The sequence below is a fragment of the Dermacentor andersoni genome, chromosome 2 (assembly GCF_023375885.2).
Source record: "Dermacentor andersoni chromosome 2, qqDerAnde1_hic_scaffold, whole genome shotgun sequence".
Lineage (NCBI taxonomy): Eukaryota > Metazoa > Arthropoda > Arachnida > Ixodida > Ixodidae > Dermacentor > Dermacentor andersoni.
The window spans coordinates 235,015,123-235,025,339 of record NC_092815.1 but is presented as its reverse complement, the minus strand read 5'-3'; the positions used below and the strand labels follow the sequence as shown (position 1 = coordinate 235,025,339).

The 10,217-nt window shown below is 49.1% G+C and overlaps 2 protein-coding genes across 2 annotated transcripts; one reads left to right on the top strand and one right to left on the bottom strand.

The window, feature by feature from the left end:
* Positions 1 to 2,132: 2,132 nt before the first annotated feature.
* On the top strand, positions 2,133 to 5,499 carry LOC129387042 (uncharacterized). Its single transcript, XM_055075721.2, has 5 exons — positions 2,133 to 2,553; positions 2,617 to 2,725; positions 2,939 to 3,056; positions 3,420 to 3,784; positions 4,180 to 5,499. Exons 1-5 carry the CDS (start codon positions 2,288 to 2,290, stop codon positions 4,426 to 4,428), a joined length of 1,107 nt encoding a protein of 368 aa, XP_054931696.1. The 5' UTR covers positions 2,133 to 2,287; the 3' UTR covers positions 4,429 to 5,499.
* On the bottom strand, positions 5,491 to 8,446 carry LOC140216233 (putative nuclease HARBI1). Its single transcript, XM_072286633.1, has 3 exons — positions 7,669 to 8,446; positions 7,437 to 7,578; positions 5,491 to 6,924 (listed from the first exon to the last, which is right to left on the bottom strand). Exons 1-3 carry the CDS (start codon positions 8,212 to 8,214, stop codon positions 6,425 to 6,427), a joined length of 1,188 nt encoding a protein of 395 aa, XP_072142734.1. The 5' UTR covers positions 8,215 to 8,446; the 3' UTR covers positions 5,491 to 6,424.
* Positions 8,447 to 10,217: the final 1,771 nt, after the last annotated feature.

The window sequence follows — 10,217 nt, the reverse complement described above, 5'->3', positions numbered from 1 at the left end:
AGCGCGCCCGCACTTCATTCTCCCGTAGGTTTCGCTAGTCCCGAGCCGGACGCAATGAACGCACTAGGTACCGCTTTGCCGGGCCCACACGTTCCTTTGCTGCATTCGGCACGTTCACCGAAGTGACGTGCCGTTGAGAGCGCGGTAGAACGTGAGCAGTTTTAATTGCAGTGCATGCCACAATCGTAAAAATGTGCTGTTATTGACGTATTTATTTACGCCGCTTTACCAAATGATAACGAAAGTCTATCTTGAAAAATTTCAAGGGCGTTTTATTGTGCCATCACACAGATAGTCACTACACTTTAAGCACTTTTCTGGAGTTGGGCTTTTGAAACGAAAAGCTTCACTACGCTAGTCAACACCGCGCTTCGCGCGAGCCGGCGTGTGTCGGAATTGGCTGCGTGTTCGGAGTCGGCGCAGATGGCCACTGCCGCGCGCTATGCGTCGTCGTTTGACGTTCGCCGCAAGCGCGTGTTTATCGCGGATACCGACTATATAACCGCTTGCCAGAGAACAGGCGTGCGCATTCAACATGGAAGGAGAAGAGAGTGATACTACCGATACAGAGAGCTGTGTTTATGGCTGTACAGAAATCGCAAGACAATGTGCCCAACAACGATGAATAAAGAAGATTAATAATCCTGCATAACTTATGGTATATATCATTCATAAGCAATTTGCATCACTACACAAGGCACACGTATAACATAACCATAAGCTTACCAAATCTTAAGCGTATCCATAAGTGAAACCGTAAGCATATATAACCATAGGCTAAATCATAAAGCATAACCATAAGCTAAACCGTAAGAATAATCATAGGCTAAATCATAAAGCATCACCGAACCTTTTCACTTCGAGATATCCAGGCTTAACCTTAGCTAAGCCCCAGCCAATTTTTTTTTTGTTCAGGTTTCAACCATTGGTTTCTAATATCGGTCACGGGGAACTCATGAAATGAAATTCCTCTTGATGCTCGGCCGCTTGACTTTCACAACGGTATGCAGAAGTAAACCATCCTGCATGAAGAAGCCGCAAACGCGAAAGCCGGCGCCCACGGGGCTGAGAATCACAGTGCACTGAAATAGAATCTGGTAATCAAGATCTAGCTACGCCAACAGATCACCAAGCACTCAGCCAATGGATTGTCTCGCGCGCGTGCGTTTGCGTCCTTCCGTGCTCTCGCTGAAAATGCTTGCTGCCCGTGCGTGCGGCCGGCCACAGGATTGGGGTAGGTGGGGGTGAGCACTAGCGCCACTGTTCGTGGCGGCGGTTTGGAAAACTAAAAAAAGCCACACAAGCAAAAGCAAATCAGCGGCGCTGGCGCAGCGCCGCACGCGCAGGTCATCCCTTATACAGTAGGTCTGGGGTGCGATTTTGTAGAAATGACTTTTTTCATGCCAATGCCTTCTCGCGTGACGTCACCGATTTTGGAAATTGTGTATACGTAGGCACGACGTTTTCTTGGATCGTCCAATCAGAAGCTCCCTTCATTGGCCGGATGTTTCTTTCGTATTCTCTTCTCTTTTTCCGGGACTGTATAGCAAATTTGTTTTGTAAAACGGCACTTAATAAAAGCGGACTTCCATGCTGCGTAAAGCAAATTCATTTTGTTACAGTACAACGCAAAAGCTGCCGCAGTCCAAAGAAATGCAAACGCAAGTGCTCTATTTTTGAAGTCGTAGCCACATAGTAGTCGGATGTGCATCCAATCCATGCCGTTGAGCGCAAGCAAAATGGCAGCCTTTGTTTACCTGTGAACAGCTGACAGCCCCTAGCGTGTCTGTCTGAACAGCTGACAGCCCCTTGCGTGCCCGTAATTGCGGCCCCGCCCCCGTCAGATACTGATTGAGGTGAGTAATTATTGCTCGTGTAGTGCTTGCATTGTCGTGTGGTTTTCGCTGCATGTCTGACGTGTGATAATTTCTTCTTTAGGAAGAGCCAAGAAGAATTATCCGTAGCCCCCGAGGTGAAACTTTGCAACATAGTGGATCGAGAACTGTCAAGGCATTTTCCATAGGGCACCGCCATGACATAACGATAGCTTCCTTAAAGTTATCGCTGCATCGGTAATACTTCCTGCACTGATACGCTCCGAGAAAGAAGCTGCTACAACATTAAATGTGAGTAGTGACTTCACCTTTTTTTACATTAGTGGTATAAAAAGGCAGAAATAAGTCGTAGTGAGCACTTTATGCAGGCGCTTAGCTTAGACAGAATGTTTGCCTCTAAATTTCTTACTGTGCTGCGGGCCGGCTGAAATTCCCAATTTGACAAAGAGAAAATGGCAGCAAAAGGGCCGCGGGTGTCCAAAGAGCAGGCGGCTATTCTCGTGCAGTTCATCGAGCAGCACCCATACCTGGCGAGAGCTTCTACAGAGTTCTCGCCACGTATGACTGCTGCTCGAAAAAACGAACTGTGGGAGGAGGTGGCGGCGGTGCTTAACGCACAGGGGCCAGCCGTAAAGGCCACCAGCCGTTGGCGGAACCATTGGGCCAAGATGGCCCATAAAGCGAAAAAAGAAGCGGCCAGGGCCGCGAGCGAGAAGAGGTGAGCTTCTAATGATGCTGACAGTAACGTAGTTTCACGTTGTCGTTGTTGCCGTGTTTGCAGGGCTACTGGAGGTGGCAAAGTGGGTGGCGTGGACGGCCGCGTCCTCGACGTCCTTATGAGGACAGGAGGGGTCCTTGTTTCCCCCCCTGAGTACTTCCCCGATAGCGAGGTGCGTACATTGGATTTAAAAAAGTGTTGTTTGTGTGACCTGCTGTGACCTCACAAATTTTCAGCATTACATTGTAACACAATATTGCAAAATTTTTAAGCCCTTTTTTTTGTGCAAGTGACAATATAGGTTATGTACTCTGAGCAGCAACTTGTGTACATGATGCGCATTGCACACACTGCTCGCAATGTCTGAACACTACTCTGATTGCAGGACGAGGCAAGTTCAGAGGAAGCTGCAGGGCCCAGCGGTTCCCGCAGAAATCTACCAGCGACAACTGCTTTCGTGGTGTCGGGCCCTGCAGCTGTTGCTGGGCCAAGTGGCCTTACACGTAAGGCAGTGACCTAGCTTTTGTAGTAGCATTGTTGTTTGAAGTTGCTGTATGATCTTGCTATGAAGTAAAGTACGTCACTCTGCTGTTATTACCGTTGTGCCGAACATCCAGCTCTCATTCATGGAGGAGAAACGCAACACTACAAATGACATCATGTTGTAATAGAGATTCCTTGTGCTTCTTAAGGGTTACTGCTACCAGCAACTTTCTGTGGCATCTTTTGCTCTAACTACCTGTTTTGTGTATCATTTTTGTAGCTATGCAGCTATAATGACATTTCAAAGTGACTGGTTAGGACAATCAATCTGTGTAGGTCGGATAACAGTGAATGAGCAGTCTTTGCTTTTGCTTTGCATGAAGAGCCACCGGCTACGCCCCAGGTGCTGCGGCCTACCACCCAGGTGCCTCAGCCAACCCCGCAGGTGCCGCAGCCAACCCCGCAGGTGCCGCAGCCAACCCCGCAGGTGCCGCAGCCAACCCCGCAGCTGCCGCAGCCAACCCCGCAGGTGCCGCAACCAACCCCGCAGGTGCCACAGCCTACCCCCCAGGTGCCGCAGCCTACCCCTCGAGAGCCACGGGCACCCCGTAGACAGCCCAGGCAGCAGGAACTTGATGGTGCTGTGATGACGGCTACTGCCGCATACGTTCGCCAGAGCCAGTTGGAGGAAGCCAGAGTTCAAGAGGACACTCGCTTCCGCCAACAACTGCTGGAGCAAAACCGGCAGGTATGTGCAAGGCCACAGATGTATATTTTTCTGCGTATGAAATTGATGAGCATATGACCTCTCTAAAAATTATATTAATCAGTGAACAAGCATAATGTATACGTGTAGTCCTGTGGTGATATCTTGTACACATTCGCGTGATATAACATGTGTAAATATCTACGCAATTATGTGGCAAAAAGAAAAAAGTGGCGTTGAATTCAAGGAAGCAGGTATAGCAATGTAACACATCTTAATGGAATGCGACGGCACAAGTTTGATGGGCCAGAAAGATATTTCCAGTGTTTGAATATACAATGACAAGACAATAGCCTGCAAATGGGGATGAATGCAACACACAAAGGCCCTGTTACTGAGCTTCTGTAATTAAACTAATTACACATCTTTGCTAACAGCACCACGAGGCCCACCTGCAGAGCCTGCGGCAGCACCACGAGGCCCACATGGAGAGCCTGCGGCACCTCGGGGAGGAGGTGGCGGCAATGCGGGAAGTGGAGTCTCAGCGCCTTGAAGTGCAGCGGCAACGCCTCGAAGTGGCGCGTCGGTCGCACGAGACCAACGAGCGCCTGCTTCAGCTGCTGCTGGCTGCACTGGGGCATGGTGGCAGCCAAGCCCCTCCCCCCTCTCAGGCCCCACATAATTAAAGGATGCAAAGGTAGCATAGGCAAGGAATTTGTAACTTATCTTAAAATTTGCTGATGTATTAATGATATGAAGGGCAAATATTGCTAGTTTGCAAATAAATAATTGCTGAAGTCACCCTTTAATGCAACCATAAGTAGCATAGCCGTTGCAGCATGAATTTTTTCTTCAAGGTTTACTTCAGCCATAAGAGCGTGCACACCATCAGGCTCACCTGCAAAAGTGCCTGTAGGCCTGGTGTGTGCGGGCATTCAGACTGTGGCGCTGCAATTTTGAGGTGCCTAGTTATTGTCATGTCAATTTAAGCACGACGCCACAATGCAAGTGTTCTACAATTTAATCCTTGTCATCGAATGGTGAAATTTTCAGGCCTTACTATAATGTCGAAAGCAACCTGTCAATATACACAGCAAAAAAGAAAAAAGTTATGAAAATTCCTTGCCTATGCTCCTTCTTTTCATTTGTAATGTTTATTTTTTGTTTGTTGCATATGCATATTTGTTTGTGTCACTACGTACTGAGCTGGAATGTCTCTTTTCTTGCACATCTGTCTCATTATCAAACAATTTGTTGTCATTCAGTAATCTTTCAGGTTGTGATACATTGTATTTTAGCCCTTGTGGTGCAATTTGTGTGTAATATTTATGCAGTTTGTCTTACTGAATATCATAATATGGTGCTATGGCTCTTTCAGTTTGAGCGCCACAACAGCATGTTCCTTTCACATGTAGTGATGTACCTATACATTTCGCTGTGATAAATATTCGGTTGGCATGTGATTTAAGCACCTGCTCATTTCTGTTTCTGGTGCAGTTTAAGCCAGTTGTTATTACTGTGTACTTGTGCAGTGTACAACAGTTTTCTTAAACGATGCATGCTGTTACCTGTGATATATTACGATGCAAGAACAATGTGATCCGATATTTATTCCAACGTGTCTGTGATATGTTGCATAATGTCTCTACTACTGAGTACTCATGATTCTCACACTTCTTCAATGTAGAGACTGTCGCATGTGATGTGTGCATAAACAAGTGTATGTTGAAGACTGAAATACAGAAAGGTGCAGTTTTCCTCTAGTGCTTTTATTTACACATCGCAACCACATTTCTAGTGCTAGCTTGCACTGTACAAATATTACTGATTAACATTGCTGAGTTCTGCTATATACAAGTGAGGTCACTTTGTTAAAATCTATCAACTGCTCGTGCGTGCACACACTTCGCGGGAGCCACAGCGTTTGACATGTCGGATGACCAGTTGGACGGCATTTTCGTCACTCGAAAGGAACTTTGCCGTTGTTGCGAGACAAAATGGTGGAGGACCTAGAAGCTGCGCGTGCAACAGCACGTTCCATGGAGCGGAAGGTGTGACGTGCACTGTACATCTTGGCTTCTGTGAGCTTCTCTGTGCTAGTAGAAAGTGAGGAGACAGGTGCTTATGTCCATCAATGCGTAAGGGGATACGAGTAAGAATCGGGCTACATGCATCTAGATGACGACAGCAGCAGCAAGCAAATTGTGGCAGACACTTTGAATATGCACTTATTTTTAGCTTGCTTTCAATCTCATATGTCACCTCTAACGATACTGTTTTACTTACTATAAGTGCAGGCTTTACATAACCCTTCACTACACAACTTTTATGTACCCACCGTGGTTGCTCAGTGGTGTTAGGCTGCTGAGCACGAGGGATCGAATCCCGGCCACGGCGGCTGCATTGCGAAAACACCCGTGTACTTAGATTTAGGTGCACGTCAAAGAACCCCAGGTGGTCGAAATTTCCGGAGCCCTCCACTACGGCGTGCCTCATAATCGGAAAGTGGTTTTGGCACGTAAAACCCCATAATTTAATTTTTTTAACAACTTTTACATTTCTCAACAAATCATGAATGCTTTGCATTACGCAGACATCAACTACAACTTAGCACGGGAAATGTATCTGCAATTTCACAGCATGAAATGCACAATGCAATTACTTAAAACTGTGTGCATGCACCTAACGATGCTGACGCTGCTGTTGACGTCGCAGCTGCCGCCGCACGCTCCTCAAATAACGCATGTGCTGCGCACGGGTTGTTCCAAACATGCCAATGACATTGTCGCGAACAGCCCGCCCTCTCAAGTAGTGCATTCTAGAGCCCGTGTTACGGGGCAGACTGTGTGGCATGGGGTCGCCATTATTGTCAAGCTCACTACTACTACTGCCGCTGCTGCTGTCGTCATCACTGTCATCGCCTGACTCGTCGCCTTCAGAAAGGCGAAGGTTGTGCAACACAGCACATGCCGCGACAATGTTGGCTGCACGTTCCGGCTCGTAGAGGAGGGTGCGATATCGCTGAAGACAGCGGAAACGGCTCTTTAAGAGCCCAATGCACCTCTCCACTACGGAACGCATGGCGGCATGTGCTGTGTTGTACTGCCCCTCGGCTGTGTGCACTGGAGGATGGCCAGGAACCGGGGTAAGGAGCCACGGCTCCAAGGGGTAGCCACTGTCACCTGCACAAAGATGGAAATAGTACATTGAGTACTCCGCTGACGAGAGGCAAGTTGTCAACTGAGGAAAGCTACAGCATCATTCAACAAAGGTAGACTTCAGGGTTGCAAGTCCCAAGTAAAAGCATGAGTTGAGCATGTCCATACCCGTCACAAACTCTTAACCAATTTACAAGTGTACGCGGTGCCTGCCACAAACAAGAAATCAGCACTTGTTGGTGCTATCAATGACAGTAGTAGCAGTAATGTGTGTTCATTTCTTCTGCTTCTGGCAGTCACTGGGTGCAGAAAGCACTAATACGTGTTGCTTTCGTCAGCTCCTCGCAGACACATAATGTGCTTGTAACTTAACACTTCGAACATTGCCAATGGTGGCAGTCAATGTCTTAATTTTCTTTTTTTACTCCGGAATTACTGATGTTCTTGTGGTTTGGTTAAAAGTTTGGGTTGGAGCGGACACTGCGTTCTGCGCTGCTGAAGCGTGACTGCGCCAAAAAAAAATGTTTTTTTCTCACCGAGGAGGTATTCCCCGGCATTCACGATGCGCCCCGCTTGGAACCGCCGGCGCAACCATGTCGTCCGCCAGACAAAAGCGTCGTGGTCCGACCCCGGTCGCATAGGGTCCAAGGCCAAGATTTTCATGTCCGCGTCGCAGATCTGAGGTAAAACGTAAACCAGAGAAAGTGCCCGTTGGCAAGAGCAACGTAACTTTCAAAAAGGATCGCAGAAAACGTGAGTTTTACTTACGAACATGCAGTTGAGGGCGTAGTATCCCTTGCGGCACATGAACACAGCCTTGCGCTCACCCTTGGGTGCGATGATGGCTATGAGGCTGCCGTCTACGCATCCGATGACGCCGGGGATAACGCCGCGCCGAAGGAAACCCTCCTTCACGGCTGCCTTTTCCTCGGCTGTCTTTGGAAAATGGACCCACTTGTTGCGGGCCCCTGCGTTCACGACAGCCTCTGCCACACGTCGCACGCACTCGCTCACCGTCGACTGCGACACACGGATCGTCTCCTCGCTCCCAACGGACGCTTGGAAGCTCCCGGTAGCAAAGAAGCGCAGCGCACACAACACTTTCCGCTCCACCGACAGTCCCGTCGCTCGCTCAGCTTCTAGTTCCCCCGCCAGTTCCTCGCACAACAACCGCACCGTTCCCTTCGAGAGGCGAAAACGCTGTCGAAAATGGTCATCCGGCATGTCAAACGCGTCGTCTGGCTCTCCCTGTTCACGTCGGCGACGGCGAAGAGCCACGGCCATAGCGATCAGAGGGGCGGCCATTTTTTTCATGCCTTCGGAAACGACCCTGCCTCTGGCCGTTCCAAAAATCCGTGCCTTTTGCTCCGCATAATGAGTGCCTCAACGTCACGATGACGATTACAGTTTTTGCGGGTTCCTGACGTCGCGTGATTGACAGACAACATGGGCGCGGCCCGGTCATTTTCGACCAATGGCTGCTCAGTGATGGCGGCAAAAGGCATGGAAAAAGTAATAGAATTGCTACAAAATCGCACCCCTGGTTTTTTCTTTCCAGCGCGCGCCGACCTCCATTGTTGGGCCTGCGCGACGAAAGTACGGCAGGCGGACTGACGGAGTGCGTTAGCGTAATAGAATGTGCAGGGCCGAGAACTTAATTGCGATGCCATGCTGCTGCGCCTTCGGTTGCCGCAACAGACACAGCGAGGGCAAAAAGCTTTTGCTTTGCCGTCCGGCGGGCGCAACGCAAAAAGAAGTGTGGATTCGCAGGATCGGGCGGGCTGACTTCGAGGAAGTGGCAAAGAACGCACAGCTTAGTGAAGTAAGGGCCACGGCTACTCACAACCTCTTATTTTGAGCCTAGTTCACGCCTTCCCCTTCGAAAAAGTGGGTGTTCATACTCTGCGTGGTTTTTAGCGCGTTGTTTGACTTTCTTTTTTCGAATGTGCTCTCTTTGTTTCATGTAGTATCGTCTTGCGGTGAAATGCACGCATCTGCAGCTGGCCTGCGACATAAAAGCGACTTTATTCAGGGTGTGTTTTGAGCGCCACCAGAAGTTAGCACATTCTCGACGCTATTGCAAGGCTCACTATGACTTACGATGCAGTCTTTTAGCTTCGAATGTACGCCCGCATGTATTGATTTGGTTTGTGGTGATTAATGTTTTTAACGTTCCGAAGCGACTAAAGCTAGGATGGAGGTCATAGTGGATGGCTCCGGATAACTTTATCTAGCTCGCCTGGGGATGTTTAACGTGCACTTTGATCGTAGAGTCGTACGTGGGCCGGTAAATTCCTCGTTGGCGTTTCATAATACTCGCGCGTTAGCGCTGCTTTAGAAGTTGGCGCCTCGGCGCGATTGTATTTCTTCAATAAATTTTATTTACTAGTGTAACAACTTGGTCATTATTTCGTGTTATTTACGGCTCCTCCAGGGCACCAAAGCGGCAACGGGAATACCAAAGCTAGAACCAGCGCTGGATGGGGCTCGCCGAAGCCTGTGCATGCCAAGGGGGTATAAGATCGCGGACAGCCAATTTTGTATGCGAACACTCCCTGCTACGCCTGCATTAGTGTAATGTTACGTGCTCTTCAGAGGCCTCCGTTAGCCATTACATGCGCCCTCCTGGAGCAGTACTTGTAAAAAAACAATATATCGTCACGATGTCTAAAGCACCCCGCAATGAAAAAACGGCCCTGTTGCCCGGCATTGCTGACCGCACACAGCCAGAATTTCTCACGCGCCGACCGAACAAAAGTGTCCTGCAGGTACGTGAATTAACCTACGAAACCACGTACACATACTTTCACGCTGTCAACACCTGAAACTTTGGTAATTACGCGCGTGTTTGAGTACACCGCGTGCTTGCGTCGTGTTTCAGCAACACGAACACTCAACGTCGCGCGCTTTACGCCTTAAATACGCCTCGAATAATGGTCATTTTCGCTATTTCCTCCGCAATTCTAACACGAAATTCTAAAGGCCAGTTACCGATTGACGAAGAAAGATCTCGATTGAAAAAACTGCTCCGCAGGGCTCGAACGAACTTTTCTGCGGATTTCCTCCCGTAGCGTGTTAGCCGTCGTCTGCTACGGCAGGCCCACCACCGGCGGCGCCACCGTCGAGGCCGCGCCGAGCGGAGGAGGAGGGAAGCGAATGGCGCTACTTTGGGAGATTGAGGGGTTTTAGTATAGAGGCGCCACTGATGACCACCTAGCGGGCGCTTATAACGGTACGCGCGGGAGTAGTAGCAGACGGCAGCGCTTTGCAGTAAGGATGTCTGAAGTTCGCGGCTGCGATTTCACCTTTGTTCGGGC